This window comes from Lepisosteus platostomus, chromosome 6, assembly GCF_059453375.1.
Source record: "Lepisosteus platostomus isolate fLepPlt1 chromosome 6, fLepPlt1.hap1, whole genome shotgun sequence".
NCBI lineage: Eukaryota > Metazoa > Chordata > Actinopteri > Semionotiformes > Lepisosteidae > Lepisosteus > Lepisosteus platostomus.
In genome coordinates, this window is record NC_142616.1 from 7697560 (window position 1) to 7717470 (window position 19911).

The 19911-nt window shown below is 42.3% G+C and overlaps 1 protein-coding gene and 1 pseudogene across 1 annotated transcript; one reads left to right on the forward strand and one right to left on the reverse strand.

The window, feature by feature from the left end:
- The first annotated feature begins 3813 nt into the window (after window positions 1-3813).
- LOC148659984 (uncharacterized) lies at window positions 3814-12644 on the forward strand. Its single transcript, XM_088634005.1, has 4 exons — window positions 3814-3945; window positions 5586-5906; window positions 10937-11266; window positions 11951-12644. Exons 1-4 carry the CDS (start codon window positions 3882-3884, stop codon window positions 11977-11979), a joined length of 744 nt encoding a protein of 247 aa, XP_088490131.1. The 5' UTR covers window positions 3814-3881; the 3' UTR covers window positions 11980-12644.
- LOC148659985 (RWD domain-containing protein 2A pseudogene) lies at window positions 6027-7275 on the reverse strand (annotated as a pseudogene).
- Window positions 12645-19911: the final 7267 nt, after the last annotated feature.

Consider the following 19911-nt stretch of genomic DNA (forward strand, 5'->3'; position numbering starts at 1 on the left):
CCGGCTGCTGTGCCATACAATGAAAATTTTTGAGTGTGTGCTGGACGCACAACTAAGAACCATCGTCGATATCTCGCCAAACCAATGCGGCTTTGTGAAAAACTGCGGAACAACAGACGCCATACACGCAGCCCGCCTACTGATGGAAAGGCACCACGAGAAGAGGAAAACGATCCACATGGCATTTCTCGACCTGGAAAAGGCATTCGACAGGGTACCGCACGATCTCATCTGGCTGGCACTGCGACAGCACCACGTCCCCGTAGCCTATGTCAGCTGGACAAAGCTCCTGTACCAAAAGGCCACTAGCTCAGTACGTTGCGCAGCTGGAACCTCAGACACCTTCCCGATCAATGTTGGCATCCACCAAAGCTCAGCCTTGTCTCCTCTGCTCTTCATACTTTGCATGGATACAGTGACCAAAGATATCCATGGACGCAATTGTATGCCGACGATGTTTTGATAACAAGTGAAACGCGACACGGCCTCTAACAGCAAGTTCAAGAGTGGAAGATGTGCCTTGAACGATTCTGATGAAACTGAACATCAAGAAGACGGAGTACCTCGAATGCGGTGATCAAACCGATGGCACAATCGCAGCTGGTGGGGTCCAACTGAACAAAGTGACCCAGTTTCAAGTACCTAGGCTCACGTGTCAATTCCGACTGCACTACCCTCCAAGACGCCAAGACGCGAGTCAGTGCCGCTTGGATGAAATGGCGGCAGGTCACTGGAGTACTGTGCGACAAGAAGATCCTTTTGCGCCTAAAATCCAAAGCCTACCACTCAGTGGTCAGACCAGTGGCCCTATACGGAACTGAATGCTGGCCAACAACAAAGAAACATGAACAGGCACTCCATAAGATGGAAATGAAGATGCTGCGATGGACCCTTGGCTTGACAAGACTAGACCATGTCATGAATGAAGAGGTGCGAAAACACTCAGAGTCGCCCCAGTCACTGAGAAAATGAGGGAATCGCGCCTGCGATGGTATGGACACATGCTCCGCAGCAATGACACATCAATGGCAAAGACAGCCCTCGAATTGAATATGGAAGGCCATCGGCCCCATGGGCGACCATTTCTGCGCTGGCTGGATCGGCTGAAAGGCGACATGCGCCTCGCAAAAGTCTCCTGCCGGGACGCCGCAGACCGTACGAAGTGGAAAAATCGGTGCAAACATGCAGACCCCACATAAGTGGGAAAATGCGAAGAAGAAGCAGAAGAAGAAGAATACTGGAAACTACCACTGGGGGGCCGTAAGACATATGACTACCAAAAGAGTATAAGTCATTTGGCCCATCTAGCATGTTTTGTAGTTTTCATTCAAGCTTTAATGTCCCTTAGGGGAAATTTGTTTTAGAGTTAATTGATCCCAGCATCCCATCTAGTCATGTTTTGAAAGAAGCCAGGTTATGTTTTGTCCTCTACTTCATTTGGCTGTTAATTTTGATTTGTTTTGTTGACGTATACTTTATGTTTCTATCCACGGCTATCCATGAGTTTTTTTTATGCCATCCCTGTCTTTGTATCAGACTCAGGTCAGCGTCGGGTCAGGTCTGAAAACAGCAACTTTTGTTTTTCTTAAATTGCAGGACAGAGCGGCGGCCTGGTGCTAGGTGGGTCTCAGGACATCCGAACATCAATGCTGAGCGAAGGTGAATGAGTGACCTGGAAATATATAGCCCCAGAGAGAGAGACATTGGAAGGACAGCAAAGCACAGGAAACTAGGGACAGGACAGAGTAGGAGCGCCCTCTGGCTGCAGAGGGCGTGCCAGTATGTTATACAGACTATATTAGATTTGTTATGCAGTACCCATGAGGGACTGTTGAGCTCAATGAGAAATTAATTATAGTGGTAACATAGTGTATTACAATAAAATAAAGTGTATGAAACTATTACTGAAATTTTCATTTTAATATAGATATGCTTGCCATAAAAATAATGGGTATGTCATTGTTCTTCTGTTAAATTGCCTAGGGTTCCCATGATCCCCAACAGTACTAAGGAATATTTCACAGCCATACCGCACCTCTAACAAATTAGAGTAATTATTTGAGAGTGTTTAAGAATATTTTCCTTTACAGATGCATATTGATTGGGTAGAAGATTAAGAACAGATTTACAGCACAGCAGGGAAAAAAAAATTAAACTCTATTAGTGTTTCATATCATGAGGAAATTGAAGTCTAAAGTTTTTTAAGTCAATAAGCAATGTGTACTCAGCATGAAAAATGAACATTACCATTCACACAGGATTTAGGTGTAAACGAGCCTGGATTATGTAAAACCAAAAAAGACACCCAAAATCTTTCAAATGATAGATGCTTCTTCTTGACGGTGATAGATGTCCAACATGTAAATGTATATTTGTGCTGTTAAGTTTCATGTGAATGTTTAGTTCTTCTGATGTTAATTTAGGTCATATGTAGGCCTATATCTAAACCCTTTAAAAATATTTTAGATTCCATTTCCACATGTATTTAAAAAAAACAATAGATGAGTCAGTGCAAGAGCATCTTCAGGACCCAAAGAGCAGGCAAGAAACAATACAAGAACTAAAAGGAAGTTCTCCTATTACAGTATTGAGGTCAACCACACCAAATGTAGTTTCTCTCACGAACGCCACACACCTAAATGATTCTAGGAATAATAGTTTAGCCAGAACAGATGAAAACAACATCTTAGACCAGAGTTTTTCTGTCTAGCCAGAAGTGAGAAGTTTACTGACAAACGTGCCAAGCTAATGTCACACACTTTAGGGGCCAGCTCCTTCTTTGCGGTGTGCTCTAACCTGTGTTTCACCTGCAAACAGGCAAGTAAAGGCCAATTTGACCATGGACAGTATATGATGAAGGCCACACTGCTCACTGACACCCATTAGAGACCCAGCATGACAAATGGAGATACTCAGCACATGCTCATTGATTAAATGTGATGTCATCCCTGCACATGGCTGTAGCTTTCATTTGATTCACTAGGTGGCGGTTAAAGAACGATCTGTTAAGTTTCAGTGGCAAAGTGGCGCAACAAAACAGGAAGTGAAATCCGCCACATGGAGTCAATTTCCTTTGCGTCTTTGTTAATCCTGTAGCGCCCTCATCAGGCGGGGATGGGGCACTGAGCGGACAAGTAATGGGGCTGGTGATGTCAGCCCCAGGAGTGCATGCTGGGATAGATGGGAACTAGCAGGAAAATTGTTAACTCCTGGGACTTGGGGGGAAGGAAAGGGATTTCAGTACATGTAATTCAAGTGTACCTGTGTGACTGTCCCAAGTTTCCCTATCCTGATCTGTAGTCTCAGGTTTCAACCCTGAACAGCCTGGCCTGTGTTAGTCAGGACCACACACCTTTACTGCCTATTACTGGTTGATTGGTGACGGTAGTCTTTTTAAGGATAACAAAAGTGTACTAGTTTGATTAATCAAGTGCTTTTTTTCACTTATCTTTTGTATGTGTTTATTTTTTCAAACATTGGAGAAACAGGTCTTGTGTCATGTATGCTATACATGTATGTAGTATGCTTTAATGCATGCAAAACTCATTGCTCACTCTTCACCTCCCAGCATCTTATCTCTGTGGTGCCTGTTAGTTATGCCTGTTTGTTTAAATTGAAAACAGTCAAGTAAAGGTCAATTGCACCACATACTCAACATAAGTCTTTAGAGTTGTAAACAAGACTCATTGACATAGGTCACTAAGATGTCCCTGAAAGATTGAGGAACCCAACATGACCAATAGAGACGTTCAGCATGTGGTTCTCTTTGAAGAAGTAATAGTTCTACATGCAGCTGTAGTTTTCATTTGATCCAGAAGGTGATGGTAAAAGAATGATCTGTTAGTTTGGGTGGACTACTGACTAGGTCAACAAACCAGGAAATGAAATCCTGCAACATGGAGTCACTGTCCTTCACGTCTTTATTGATCCTTTGTGCTGCAGCAGGTAAACTGTGCTTACTTTAATTGGGGATTATGTTTATCTTTTATGAAAGCTTTTCTTCCTGTACACTTTTCCTCCCTGCTGTTAAACTGGAAGATCTTCCGTTATTATATTTTCCAACAATTGTATTATATTACACAATATTATTATTGACAATACAATATTATTATGATGTTTTAGTTTCTTTTCAGCCATTTCAAATGATGATTAAAGCACCTGAAACTAGGAATGACAGTTAGTTTTGTGCTGCCCGGGCAGAAGTGATCCAGACTGAGTTCAGGATGACTTAAGACAGAGCCGAGCAGTGGTGGGGGACACAGTGGCCTCCGAGCTCTTGCAGTTTAATTTCTGGCAGGGGCAGCAGCTGTGTGGAGTTTGCATGACCTCCCCGTGTTCATGGCTTTTCATGTCCTCCCCCCTCTTGCAAAGACGTGTTAAACCGGTCCGGCTCTGTTAATGATCACCTCAATTAAAGGGGAACTGCAGTCCCAATTTCTCAGACTGGTTATTAAATCTCGGTTACAAAATAAATAAATTGACCGTGTAGAAAATAATGGCCAATTTTGAATGAAGCATTTTGTGAAAGTGCTGTAAGTCACCATGTTGTTGCAAACCAATGGTATTGCACTGAACCTGTTTTCCCACCTTGCTTAGTGGCACAGCTACCCAGTACTGCTCTGCCCTGTTAGCTACACCCGGTTTACAGTCTCAGATCAGCATGCAGAGTTAACAAGTAGTGGTATTTGTTGGAAACATCTCTTTTTTTCTTCATCATGGGTGCTTTACAGGAACAGGGGTCAGACTGCAAAATAGGAAGTAGTTGCCTTCTACGTCAGTTAAAAATGGCGTTACATACTGTACAGTACAGTATGTGCATGTGCATTCTATTTCTTTGGCTGTTGATGGGCACATTACATGGCACAGTACATCCTTTCTTCACTAGAATTTAAATTCATTTTGTATTTATAGATCTGTATTTTTGCCAGCAGAAAGAGAACAGATTGTTTAAATAAAAAAAAGGAATATAAAAAGTAAACAGAAAATTCTAATAGTACAGGCATGAAAAGTGAAAATGCATTTGGGAGTTTGGTTAGGAATGTGTTTGTATTCCCCATTGTGGTTTTGTTTTTATTATTACCACCACATGTCCTATATTTGTCAAATTTATGTAATTAATAAGCAATTTTGCATTGGATAAAAATATATGCATTTTTAAGATTTTTCATTGTTTTAAAATCTGAATATTTGTATAAACATTAGAACACCTTGATCTTCTAGAGGCTGTTTTATGTGTTCTAGTTATATAAAGACCTACTATACAAATAGAAATGTTGGTGCTTCTCCTATGGTGAAATTGAGAATTTCCTTAAACTATGCCAAATTAATGATCTGTAGTGTGTGTTTATCTTTTCCAGCATTTGAGAAACGGGTCTTGTGTCAAGTGTTAGTATGCCTTAATCATTCACAAATACTACTGACAAATCCCAGTTATGGGATTTCAAAATGTGTATCAAACAGGAGAGAGTAAATGCTGTATCTTTAAAATTTGTCTTTGTGCCACGTGAAGACGTGAAAGACTTGTAAGGACTATACATAGAAGTTTAAGACTGGGGATATTTCATGGTGTCTCTTTCCATTTCCAGGTACTGAATCTGAACAAGTAATCGACCGCTATGGTTTAAAAGGAAAGTCTTTCCTTCTGGATGTGGGAGGAGTGAAGCCGGCAGAATTCCGACGATTTTACTGGAAGTTTAATAATACCAAAACTATAGTGGAATACACATTAAAGAATAATGAATTCGAAATTTTTCCTCAATTTAAGGAGAAACTTATGTTTTATGAGACAAATTTCTCTCTTCGAATTCTTAAACTGGAGGAGTCAAATAGAGGAATTTACACAGCGATAACACAGGACATACATGGAAAAGATAAGAACATTGTGATTTACAGATTAATCCCCCAAGGTACTGTATGTGTTTTAAAATTTTAAGTGCTACTACTAAGCAGTTTCTGTGTGCATATGTTTTTGTTTTTACTTATAAGTGGACAATATGAAGTCTAGACTGAAAAAATGTATACAAATATTACAAGTCAGTTTTTCCATCAATCCTCGAATAGTATCTGAAATATATGTTTACTTTTATGTTCCTGAAGATACTCCAAGAACTGCCCTCAATCCATGTGGTAATCATTTTGCAATCTGCTAAAACCTTGTGCTTCAAATGTCAGATCTTCAAAAGCTGGGAACAAAGGGCATTCATCAATATTGTCAATTTCTGATATTGTTTCTACATGTTTGCAGGAAATGTGCTTCTAATGGGGGTACCTAATGTCATGCCAGAACTATTCACAATCATCATTTCCTCATTCAACACTGATAACTTTCCAATTAAGCAAAATCCTTTCAAGTGCAGCTTTTTTGCATAGTTGAGAATTTTCTTTCTCAGGTCCTGATGATTGTATGTGGCGACTGTAAATCCACATTCTATGAAATACAGAGTTGACTTGGTGAGGTGATTTACAGGTTTTTTTTAAGTAAGGCGAGCTGTGGTTTTGTACCTACAGTACTAAACAGCCAGGGTAATGCAAAGCTCTCCTCGGTCTAAGGCACTGATACTGTATATGAACACAGATTTATCATTTAACAGCTTCTGCTGCTGTCTGTCCAGAGAAGAACATCTCATAAATACTACTGGTGCAACGTGGGGCTGGAATGAGGCAAGGACTTGGGTTAAGATTTTTCATTATAATAATATAATCTGATAGGATCTGGAGTTTATATCCAGGTACTGGTAGGTAATTGTACGCCTTTGCAAATGTCCGTGAGCCTGTGTTAGTGTGAGACACCATTGCAAGCAGCTGTAGTTCAGGTGGGTAGCCGCGTCAGCATGCGTAGGCTGCAAAGGAACAAGTAATAGGTTTATTCCATGCTGAAAAAAAGAAGAAAGAGAACACAATGTTTCGGCCGTGGAGCCTTCTTCAGGTGTGAGCTTTTGGAGGAAGGCATAGTGGGTCGCAGCATACTAATACAGTCTGAGTCTTGCAGTGTGTGAGACTGCATGTGACTCAAGTGGAACTGTTGGAAGACTCTGTTCGCACTCCTTGTTCCATCTGTGCTGATACATGGATAATAGTATTGATCAGCAAATGGTCTCCACTCAGTGAAAACAATACTATCAAGACTATCCGAATGTACTAATATATTTGATCAAAATTTCCCAGCCTGAAGTGCTGTCTTTACAAAAACTGACATAAGTGAATGTGAGCTATGCAGCAGGACAGGCAAGAGATAAGTGGGAGAGTAGAAGTTACAGCCTTGTTGCATATCCTCATGGCAGAATTCCCCCTGATGAGCGGCTTAACAGCTCTAAGCAGCAAAGGGATTCTGACTAAATCTAATGGACTTAGAGGAAAAGAGGGGTATGGGCTATATGTAATATATATAATACAGACTATATTAGGTATGTTATCCTGTACTCTAAGAGGCACTGTGGGGCTGCTGAATAAATTTACATTGACAAGATTGTTATAGTGGAAACACAGTGTATCACAATACAATAAAATGCATTAAAGTATCACAGAAATGTTTTTCTTTTAGTATAAAAATGCTTGTTGATAAAGGGTGAATTATTTTTAATTCTGTTAAATATAAAAATCACCAGAGGCACCAGAAATCCTCCAAAAACTCTGTCTTTGTGGTGATGAATGTCCAATAATTAAATGTATATTTTGGTGTTGTTAAGTTTCATGTGCATGTTTATGGTTAATTCTATGTTGGAAAGTAGGCCTATATATGAACCCTTTAAAGATACCTCAGTTTACAGTTATCGCAGTATTAAAAAAAAATATGAGTGAATTTTCCATAACGTTGTTGCAGCATATTCAGGACACAAAGAATGAAAAAGAATAGATTACAACCTAAACGAACTTCTCCTATTAGGGAGCTTTGAGGTTAACCATAACAAGTATAGCTTATCTCACAAACAAGCCACATGAGCACACACTTGATGAATTCATGGATTTCCCTTAGGAACAGAACAGTGCAGAGCAGGACAGGGCAAAGCGTTAGCAGAACTGTGAGCTCAGCTATCAGGGCTGGTCCAGGCAAGGAGGTTGCGCAGGCTTGCTGGTAGGAAGTTTGAATCCCTGCCACTGGTCCATTGCTTGTCAAAAGAGACAGGGTGCAGACAGGCAGAGAGGGTTTAACACAGACAGAGGTTCTCTCAGACAGGATTCAGGCACAGTGGCCTCTTGAGTCAGGGGTTAGTAATGCTGTGAGCAGTACCCAGGTTGGCAGGAGCTCAATGACAGAGCACCAGATCGGTGGCAGATCAGGATTTATATAGCTTGTGCTTGATAGAATGACCACCCATTATTTGGAGGCAGGCAGTTTTGACAATCTGCCTGAGCACATCTCTGGGAGTTTTACATCTCTTGCAAATGCGATCCTGTTTTTGAGGAGACCGAGCACTGGCTCACCCAGGCATAACGCCCAAGAAGTAAAGGTTTACTGGTAAACATGCAAACCTCATTACTCACTTTTTACCTCCCAGCTTCTTCTCAGTGGTGCCTGTTTGTTTAAATTGCAAACAGTCAAGTAAAGGACAATTGCACCACATACTGTACTCAACATTAGCCTTTAGACTTGGAAATAAGACTCATTAAAATTTGTGACTAGGGTGTCCCTCAAAGATTGAGGGACTCATCATGGCAGATGGAGATGTTCAGCATTAAAAAAATTAATGTCCCTGCTGTAGTTTTGATTTGATCCAGCAGATGATGCTAAAAGAATAAGCTGTTTTTGTGGCCAATGAACATGGAGTCACTTTCCTTCACGTCTTTGTCTTTGTCTTGTAGCAGGTTAATTGTGCTTAGTTTATTCGTGCTTTATTTTTAATCTAGCTTTGATGAAAGCTGTTCTTCCTGTGCACTTTTTTCCCCCTCCTGGTAAACAGGAAGATCTGTCATTATTATACTTTTCAACACTGTTATTTGTTTTAGTTTCTTTTCTGCCATTAAAAAAGACTACTGCACCCCCAAATTGCGAGTAACAAGTAGTTTTGTGCTGCCCGGGCAGAAGTGATCCAGACTGAGTTCAGGATGACTTTAGACAGAGTAGAGGGGTGGGGGACACAGTGGCCTCCGAGCTCTTGCAGTTTAATTCCTGTGTGGAGTTTGCATGACCTCCCTGTGTTCATGGCTTTTCATGTCCTCCCCCTCTTGCAAAGACGTGTTAAACCGGTCCGGTTCTGTTAATGATCAGCTCAGTTCGGTGACACAGAGCACAGGTGAAATGAAAACGCTGAGACAATACAGCCCTCCTGGACTGGAGTTGTGTACCGCTGGGCTATGTTAATCAGTGTTTCGAAGTTGTGGGTGATCCCTTGTCATGCACTGTCAGCCCATCCATGATGTAGTACTGCCTTACACCCAAGACAGGCTCCAGATTGCTATGAGTCTTTACCAGGGATAATTTTCTTGCTGGTTGGATGATGGTATGAGCAGTGATAACCAATCCTTCTTCTAGACGTCTAGTTTCCATTCCACCCGAGCTTGAGCGGTAATTGAGCTTTTTAAAAAATGTCTGCAATAGAACAATGGTGTTAGAAACTAGAATGAGCTCTGTGCTGCAGGCAGATACTGAGTGTTAGAGCTGCACATTGCTGACACGTATTCAAAATCCTCAAAGACACCGATAAAGTCAGCTCAGCAGACGTCTGCAGAATGAACAATGAAACACAAAACAGAGGAACGAAGTGGAAATAACAAGGAAATGAATTTATAGCTTCTATCTACAAAATGGGCTGGACGGGCTTAATGGCCTTCTTCGCTTTATAACCTAAAAAAAGACTGAAAACATGCTTCTAAGAAATAGAAAACTTCTGCATTTCAGAAGCCTGTTTCCCTGAAAGATGAATTTGGCAAAGAAAAGCAAGGATAGTTGGTTGTGTTGCTTCTGGTTTATTTTGACAAGCTGCAAGACATAATTGCTTCATGGACCATCATTGCTGAAATATTTTTGTGATGGTGTTGTTTTTCACCGGATTCTAAAATGCCACAATCTATGTCATTGGTACAGGAAAGGCCGAGCTGTGTTTTTAGTTGTGAAATCATCTACTGAGATGAGTTTGCGATAAAAAACAATACAAAGTTGTTCCAGAAATTGAATCATGTGCTGATGAAATTTGCACATTCATACAGTACGTGGTGGTCTGGTGTCACCTAACACAAACAATAACAATAAGCTTACGCTTATATAGCGCTTTTCTGGACACTCCACTCAAAGCGCTTTACAGGTAATGGGGACTCCACTACCACCAATGTGCAGCATCCACCTGGATGATGCGACGGCAGCCGTAGTGCACCAGAACGCTCACCACACATCAGCTATCAGTGGGGAGTCCCCCACTGATAGCTGATGAGTAATGTAGCCAATTCATAGAGGGGGATTATTAGGAGGCCATGAATGGGAAATTTGGCCAGGATGCCAGGGTTACACCCCTACTCTTTTCGAGAAACACCCTAGGATGACCACAGAGAGACAGGACCTCAGTTTTACATCTCATCCAAAGGACGGCACCTAGTTACGGTATAGTGTCCCCGTCACTATACTGGGGCATTAGGACCCACTAACACCTCTTCCAGCAGCAACCTTGGTTTTTCCCAGGAGGTCTCCCATCCAGGTACTGACCAGGCTCACACCTGCTTAGCTTCAGTAGGTTGCCAGTTGTGAGTTGCAGGGTGATATGGCTGCTGGCTATAAGTTAAGTTTAAAATGATAAAGCTATGAATGAAGAAGGTCAAGGAAGATACAAAGCTTTGCAGAAAATAAACTATATTTCACTGCAGAATAGCTGCAGTGTTCTGTAGGAAAGAATCAAGCCAGGCCTTGTCTTTGAAATGGGTCTGAGGAACCAGCCCCACGATGCACAGAAATGTATTATGAAATCTGTTTCACCCAACCAATTAAGTATGATCCCCTTTCCATTCCTAGATGACAGAGCTGAAGAGAAGAACCGTGCAAAGATTATCTACGCCATCCCAGGCAGTTCTCTATCCCTGACTGTGGACGTACCTGGGGACTTAAAGATGAACATGTTGGAGTGGATGCTGAAAACAGAAAACACAGAGGTTACCATACTGAAAATGGCGAATGGAGGACACACCGTATTCCTGTACAAGAATCAAGTAGTGTTTAAGGAGACGGATTATTCCCTTACACTAACAAACCTGAGTCACAGAAACAGTGGAATTTACACAGCTGTACTGAGTGATAAAGAAGATAAAAAACACAGACTCAACATCTATCGTGTAACAGTCCTTGGTAAGACCACCACCATGTCTACAGTCATTGTTCATTCGGCTTCCGGTAATTGACTGCTTTGTCACAAAGATTAGAACAATAATAAGATAAGAAATTGAATTGAATGAAATGAAATTGTAACTGTTGTCAGCAAGTATTTATGGAATCATTAAACCAACCTCTTGAAGTTGCAGATGAAAATGAAGAAGACATATTCCAACAAGTGAGACACATGGTGATTGAAAAGTAGAACTTGAATCTTCAAACCACCTGCATTTAACTTTCAAAACAACAAGTCCATAAAAGCTTAATGCTTAGCAAAACTTTATTGGCCACATACAATTTCTTGTATTAGGAATTTGTCTTTTCCATGTTGACAATGGAATTCCAGCTGTCCAAACACTCAGACTAGGGTTTATGGCCTGCTTTCATAAATAAATCTGACCCTAATGTACCTCTCATTAGCAGAGAGTGCAGCAACCTTAGAGCACAGCAACACCGATTTCTTCATTTCTGTTTTTTTTTCTTCAAAAAACCAAAGTGATTCTCATCCTGAGACATTTAGCATTTCAATCCACACTGACTGTATGTTTACTGTACGTTTCTGGGTTTTTCAACTAGGTCCTGGAAGTGGTAACCAGAAACTTTCACCGTGCTGCACTTTAAAACTGTATTTATAATTTCATTTTATTTTTTATTTTTTAGCACCAAGTACATTCTGTATACGGCCGTAAAACTGGAGACCTGGAGACCTGATTGGGATATCAGATATCAGACTGTGCTGTGCTGAGACTAGGAGAGTCTGTCCCTGCGTGTGCTGCACTCCGATTGCAGCTCTGGGTTTGTAATTTGAGGAATTTCCCTTCACCCCATCCAGTCTTCTTCATCCTCTTTTCCATTCTCCAGGTTTCTCTTGTTCGATATTCCTTGGATTTGTGAAATCTTGATATTCCTTCAAGTTTTGTAAATTTAAGTTTAGGAATTTGTAAAACTGGTTTTTCTTTCGTTTGCAAAATTACTATATTGCTAATATGTCAGTTGACTCAGGTCATAGCTATAGTAGTCACGCAAGCCCTGAGCTAATTTAATGTACTGCAAATCTTTTGTAAAAGTGGTGATAGACAGTGAGGGAACACATTTGATCATCAGCTATTATTTCCGGTTTTCAGATGCATCTGATCAATACAGATACATGATACATTTTTGTTCACATGCTTATTTTTATTTTGAAAAAAAAAATTATATTCATCTTCAAAGCAAATAAGTATAGGTGCATGGATAGTAGTAGTAACAGTTGTTTTCTCACTGGTTTCAGCTTATGACCAATCTGTTGATGCACAGACTACTCATTACTGTCTTTCATATCACTTTTGTTATTGCAATAAAAATAATTTTCAGACTAACGACTTCAATTTCTATTTGTCATTCAGAGGAAGTTCACATTGTCCATATTAAATGCGAGCAAATGTTTTAATTGGTATGCTTAACATTTTGGAACCTCATAAAAACTTATGACATATATAAAATATATTATATAGAGAAAATAGAATACAATAACATGAATACAAATAACACACAGTACCTTGCAATAAGTATAATAAGTACAAAAGGCTTTGTAAACACAGAGTACACCTCAGGAAGTGTGCTTGTAATTTTATCCGGGTCAAGAGTTTCATAAACAACAAAAAGGCTCATTTCAGTAATATTGTATTATGTGTTTATTGATTTTTAAGCAATATGCTACATATACCTTATAGTTTATTGTTATAGATACGCCTCCATTCCAAACAACTCAGGGCTTCACCTGTTGAAATCCCCACAAACATGAGTGCTTCTCAAAGAAGTGGACAACTGGAGAAGGAGATGGATGCCGAGGAGGATAAGGTCAATGTTTAAATGCGAGTTTACTTTTGGCAAGAATCGTGTGGCAGTATATTTTTAGGTTTCCTCCCTTCAACCAGGTCTACATTCATAAAAACAGCAGCCAGCAGCTGTATCACCCTATATCACTCAAAACTGGCAATACACTGAAGCTCAGCAGGTGTGAGCCTGGTCAGTACCTGGATGGGAGACTCCTGGGAAAGCTCAGGTTGCTGCTAGAAGAGGTGTTAGTGGGGCCAGTAGGGGGCGCTCACCCTAAAGTCTATGTGGGTCCTAATGCCCCAGTATAGTGTACTGTACCATCCTTCAATTGAGATGTAAAACCAAGGTCCTGATTCTCCATCTTCATTAAAAATCCCAGGGCATTTCTAGAAAAGTGTAGGGGTATTACCCTGCTGTCCTGGCCAAATTTCCCATTGACCTTTACCAGTCATGGCCTCTTAATAACCACCATCTCTGAACTGGCTTCATCACTCTGTTCTCCTCCCCACTGAGAGCTGGTGTGTGGGGAGAGAACTGGAGAGCATCATCCAGATGGGGCTGCACACTGGTGGTGGTGGAGGGGATCCCCATTACCTGTAAAGTGCTCTGAGTGGAGTGTCCAGAAAAGTGCTGTATAAGTATGAGGAAGTCTTATTATTATTGAAAACTCAAAAGGCCCACTGTAGTGTCCTCTAGTGGTTGTTTGGCTGTTATCTGCACCCCTTTGCTTTAGCCGGCCTGCCACAGGTACAAAAGAGCCTGAGTCCGTGCCACTGTTTTTCTTCATGACCTGCACTAAATGCAATGGCCTCTTTACACTGTAGGACACTGTGATGGCTGTGTCATCCGTCAGTTTCCACCCTGAGATCAGCAGCCAATGTAGCCACGTCTGGTACAAGCGACACAGCTTGCACTGCCAGATCTCGAGGACAAGGTCGCAATCCACTGGTTGTCTCCACCCACCAGATTCCAGTGGAGGTCCACCTGGCGTGGACCTCTGCTCAGGGCTGAAAGCCCAGACTTTCAGCAGAGATGATGTAGGACTCACACCTGTGATCCAAACCAGTGTTCTTACCATTGGAGTCACTCTGAATCACCCTGGAGCTTCTCTTCTCTCACGAGCCGTGACAAAAAGCTTTCTTTCCATTGAGTCCAGGTGACTCCTTTTACATTTACAGTAGATCAGTTTTTAATCCATAATGAAAAAGCACATAGGGAAGGCTACACAGTGACCTCCTCTTGTGTGTAATCTTCCTCTTGTTCTTTATACATTTTGTGGGTGTTTTTGTTCTCCTTGTGAGTGATTATGAGCAGGAAGCTGTGTTTTTTTTTCAGAAATGACTCAGAACTTGCAGCAACGTCTCTAGGTGAGTCTGTAATGACTCAGACACGGTCACACTGACTGCTCCTCCCATTCAGAAATGAGTCCTGACACCAAAAGCAAAACGATATTTGGTGTAATAATAATGTGTTTTTTAGACATGATACAAAACATTACGAACGGAAAAATGGCAGCTCACAAACCCGTATGAGACAGTTTCTCCCTTCATCCTTATCTCCAATCATGTGTGCCCCTTCCTCTTCAACTTGCTGTAATTGTGGTTTCTTTTCTTTCCTCATAATCTTTACACAGCATGAGCACAGAAAGGAAATGTGGCCTGCGTGCAAGTCAAGTTCACACGACCCCAGCTGAAGGAGGCGAAAGAAGATCACACACCTTCAAAAGGTTCATATTTCACGTATCTGGGGCACATCCTTTCCACTCTAAAGGTAGATTTTGCTCATCTGGCTTTTGTCACTCGATGAGAAGATCGCCTGATAATCTGCGTGTAGAAAATATTTTCCTTAGAAACACGTCCTTAGAAACAGATTTTCTTCAGCCCAGAAACAAGCCAAACTATTGCTTTTTTCAGATGAGACAACTTGTAAAACCTCTGTGATGCTGAGATAACGGGGCTCTCAACTGAGCAAGGAGGAAATCTTGTAACAGGGCTTTTGGTTAATGTGTTAATGGTGCCGTATTAATCAGAATAAAAGCCTAAAAATAAAAAAGCAGCTCAGCAGTGCTCACTAGCATGAGCCCCTGCCATGTGTTATTGATATACTGTATGAACATTCTTGGAAACAGAATGCAGAGATTAAAATGCATCACACAAACACTTGCCAAAGAGATCTCAAAATTTCAGTTTGCGACACCACGGGTGGGTGTTGATTAGTCAGGACAGAAGTGCAAAAGGATCTGAGGAGACCTGACTGAGTTTGGGATGTGAGTGCTCAGATGGAGAGTGAAAAGGGGAAGGAGGTGATAATAGAAAAATTGATCACTGGCCGGCGGGGCTCCATCACCCCAGGCCAGGTCAGTACTGGAAAAGAGAAAGGAAACAGGGGGAAGGTGCGTCAGTCCTAAGAGAAACCGGCTCTCTACATCCCTGGTGAAAAGAGGGAACGGCAGGCCGGACACATTACCAGCCCAATACAAGCTGCCATATACAGCCCAACAGTCGGAATAAGGGGGTCTCAAGTACAGGAAGGAATGGAATGGCGAGCCTCCTGAAAAAAAAGGGACCTGAATGGATTTAGAAGGGCAGCCGTTGGGAGTACCCAGGGGTGCAGGTTTGCAAGCCCAACAGTCGATGTTGAAGAAAGATATGAGATATGAGATGTGATAAAAGGGTAAACTGATTTCTCTCTGCACAAAGACGTCTTTTGGTACAAAACATACTATTCTTCAGCACTTTTGAGTTATGACAAGGACGGGAGTTAACTGATAAGAGATTCCAAGTGCGAGCTGGAGACTCCCCAACTATGGGAAGATGAGACCGGCCATTCAAAGTGTTCAAGGTCTTGAGAATGTCTCGTTCACCTCGAGAACGCAGGTGACCTCCCCCCATTACCATGGTAACAATTTGCATCAGGAATGGTGGAAGTTTGTTATATAGACTGGAGCTCTGCACCTATAACCTTTGAATAATTCAGATTGTATTGTTCCTTGCATGCAATAAAACTCACTTGTTCTGCTTCATCTTGGGGTCCAGAACTTATTTGTTTGTTACAACAACATGCCGAACAAAGGAAGAGCCAACAGGGACCAAGAGGAGGGGTCTCACTGAATCACTGAATAGCGGGAAGGCAGGAAACCCCCCACTCGATGATCCAGTTGGAGGGCCCAGGAGCCCGGTGAAACATGGCGTAGGTTTAATGGGGGGTCTCTCCGAGACCAGGCCAGGTGTGTGCTGTCTCTCCTGAACTGCAGAGACTCCTGAACAAAACTGTTCCTTCAGCTCCTTTGCCTGAACATTAGCCTACAGCTGGCAGTCCTAAAACCCATTTAGGTTTGAAGTGTAAGAGATTTAAGACTTACCAGGATTTTGTTATGGTTTGAATTTACAAAAGCCAGATGGGTAAATTTAGTGTTTGTCGTATCTGTTCCTGGATTAATGTAATTCCTCCAGAGTCTCAGTAGATTGTGATATGCCAGCAGCCATATCACCCTGCAATTCACAACTGGCAACCCACTGAAGCTAAACTGGTGTGAGCCTGGTCAGTACCTGGATGGGAGACCTCCTGGGAAAAACTAAGGTTGTGGCTGGAAGAGGTGTTAGTGGGGCCAGCAGGGGGCGCTCACCCTGCGGTCCATGTGGATCCTAATGCCCCAGTAAAGCGACGGGGACACTATACTGTAAACAGGCGCCGTCCTTCGGATGAGACGTAAAACCAGGGCGTTTCTTGAAAAGAGTAGAGGTGTTACCTTGGTGTCCTGCCCCTGGTCTTTACCAGTCATGGACTCCTAATAATCCCCCTCTCTGAACTGGCTTCATCACTCTGCTCTCCTCCCCACTGAGAGCTGGTGTGTGGTGAGAGTACTGGTGCAAATAAGAGGACGGTGGGTCTCCAGCTCGCACTTGGAATATCTTATCAGTTAACTCCCGTCCTTGCCATAACGCATAAGTATAAGCAATTATTATAATAATTAGTAGATTAGTAGTTGTGTGTTGTTTTTAGTTGGAAGCTGGGTGCCAGTGATTAAGCCAAGTCATGACGCAGTGGTCGGTCTCCAAGGAGATGCTGGAGCATATCTTCCAGGGAAAACTCACTGTGAGCCCATATAACATAATCGGGCTATAACACCTGTACCAGATGGACAACCCGCACTGGCCAGTAGCCCTCAGTCTCCCCTTTGGCTCCTCCTCCCATTCTGCCGTGTATCTCAGCCGAGCGCTCTTCGGCCTCAACGCCAGGCGAGGGCGCCACAGTTTTCAAAAGTAAGAACAAAACAGTATGAACAATAAGTGCAACAGTCGAACCACACTCGCATATCAAAACATAAACAGCGTAACCATGCAATCAGGACAACTAGTGATGCATGGGTTGACTCGGGTTCAAAAAAAAGATTTTAGATCGGGTCAGGTGGGCGCGGGTCAAAAAAAGCCGACTAACGACAATAGACTGCTGCAGAGTGGCAAGGACATCGCCGCCAAACTGTCTGTCTCGTTTTCCATGTGTCATCATTTCATTCGTGGTGCATAAAAGTAAAACACTGAAGGGTTAGGCACTGATGGGGAGAATGAAGAGGCAAGGTAGCCCGCCATAACTCAAGCTTCATTAAAACACAAAGGCAACAGAAGGGTACAGCCAAGGAGAATGAATGGAAACTTTACCCTTTTGGCAGAACCCTCAAGCCAGCCAAGCCTACGACTGGGCTGGTGCTCGCCCCGTTACTGACACACACAGTCCCCTTAACGGCTGGTGAAACCCTGAAACCTAGAATCAACACACAAGCCCCTCCTCCTGCTTTTTACAGCTTGCGGTTCTTAACAGTGCTTCTAGTGGGAGCCCCTTCATAGCAAACACTACAATATTCTTTCCTCTGACTTAAACAGCGTAGGAACCAGAGGATTCCATCTTCCCTGCAGCTGTGCTGAACCAGGACTCCTAGTATTGTGAGGGGCCTAAGTACAGGGTTCTTTTTTCACCTGTTCCTGGCAGATTTCCAGGTGTGAAAATTCCTCAGCCTATGCCATCGCACTCACTTCAATGAGCAAAAATGTCAGATATAATGATTTTGCCAGTGTTTGTAGTGTTAAGTCTGAATGTCTGGATACAGTTAAAGAATCTTTCTGACAGGCAGACCTCAGGCTGTCAGGTTTGGAAACCACACGTCCGGCACACTAATTCTGAACACAGAAGTCCCCCAGGGGTCTGTGCTTAGTCCATTACTCTACTCCCTCTACACCCACGACTGTAAGGCCAAACACAACACCAATTCCATCATCAAGTTTGCCGATGACACCACAGTTGTAGGTCTGATCACAGACAATGGTGAGAGGGCCTACAGGGAGGCAGTCAATCTCCTTACAATGTTGTGTGAAGACAACAACCTCACCCTCAACGTCAGCAAAACCAGGGAGCTGATAGTTGATTTCAGAAAACTGCAAAACGGACATGCCCCTATCCACATTAACGGGACTGAAGTGGAAAGGGTCAGTAACTTCAAATTCCTTGGCATCCATATCACCGAGGACCTCACATGGTCTCTCAACGTCACCTGTCTGATCAAGAAAGTGCAACAGCGCCTGTACTTCCTAAGACGGTTGAAGAAGGCTAAGACATGTCCCCAGATCCTCATTAACTTTTACAGATGCACTACAGAAAGCACACTGACAGGCTGCATCACAGTGTGGTATGGCAACTGCAGTATTGCTGACAGCAAAGCCCTACAGCGGGTTGTGAAAACTGCCCAGTCCATCACTGGGGTTACTCTCCCATCCATCCAGGACAGTTATGACAGACGGTGCTTGAGGAAAGCTCTAAGCATCACCAAAGACCCCACACATCCCAGCTACAGACTGTTTGACCCTCTACCATCTGGAAAACGGTACCGGAGCATTTGAGCCCAGACTACCAGACTCAGAGACAGTTTTTACCTCCGCACTATCAAACTATTAAACTCCCAGCCTCTCTCACTTGCGTTCTGAACGTTCTACCTCACATGTCAAGAAAGCTCACTCTCCATAAATTTCTATCCTTTATTTAATTCTGTTGATGTATGATTTTGCCCATCTGATGTTGCTTTGCACATAACCTGTTACCCGTTGTTGTTTTGTACATTGCCTATTGTCTCTGTCTTTCTTTTCTTATTCAATTGAAGTGTTTTTTTTTGTACTGCTTAACATCTGAGAGCTACAGTAGCTAAATAGCATTTCGTAATACCATATACCTGTATATGAGTATAATGACAATAAACTTGAACTTGAGAAAGTGGTGACCGATAACCTATTTTGCAATCCAGGTGCAATCCAGTCTCCTGCATGTGTGTGTGGGGGAGGGCGGGGGTCTGATTATTCTACACTGTTATGGTACAGTTCACTCCCCCTGCTTCTGCCCCACACCCGCACACTAAAAGGAAACCTTCGACTATGACAATATACAGAGAAGCTTGCTGTACTATTTCTGAGATATCAGATGGGTTACTTCCTCTTTAAAAAGCCCATCTGTAAAAATAAGCAGGGGTGGAAAAAAAAAACAACAACCTTTTTTTCTCATTTGTATTTTTAACACCGGCTCGTCTGCAGTAAGTTGAGAGGCTGTTTGGTCGAACAATATGGAGCAGACTTTCTGAAATGTAAAATGACATACCAAGGATGAATCATTTTACAATGTTAAGAGTCTGCAATCAGGAAAGAGACATTCACTCCTCCCCATCCAGCAATAAATATTGAGGTCACATGCATCACTTGAGCAGACCACACTTAGTGTATATCTCTGCTTGGCAAGTTTATGTGTTTTGTGTTGTTGCCTCATCA

Bases quoted from the DNA above. Each gene is read 5' to 3' on its own strand.
- LOC148659984 (XM_088634005.1), top strand. From the start codon at position 3,882: ATGAAATCCTGCAACATGGAGTCACTGTCCTTCACGTCTTTATTGATC. The intron at 3,946-5,585 runs GTAAACTGTGCT...TTCCATTTCCAG, and splicing joins GATCCTTTGTGCTGCAGCAG to GTACTGAATCTGAACAAGTA. The intron at 5,907-10,936 runs GTACTGTATGTG...TTCCATTCCTAG, and splicing joins TTACAGATTAATCCCCCAAG to ATGACAGAGCTGAAGAGAAG.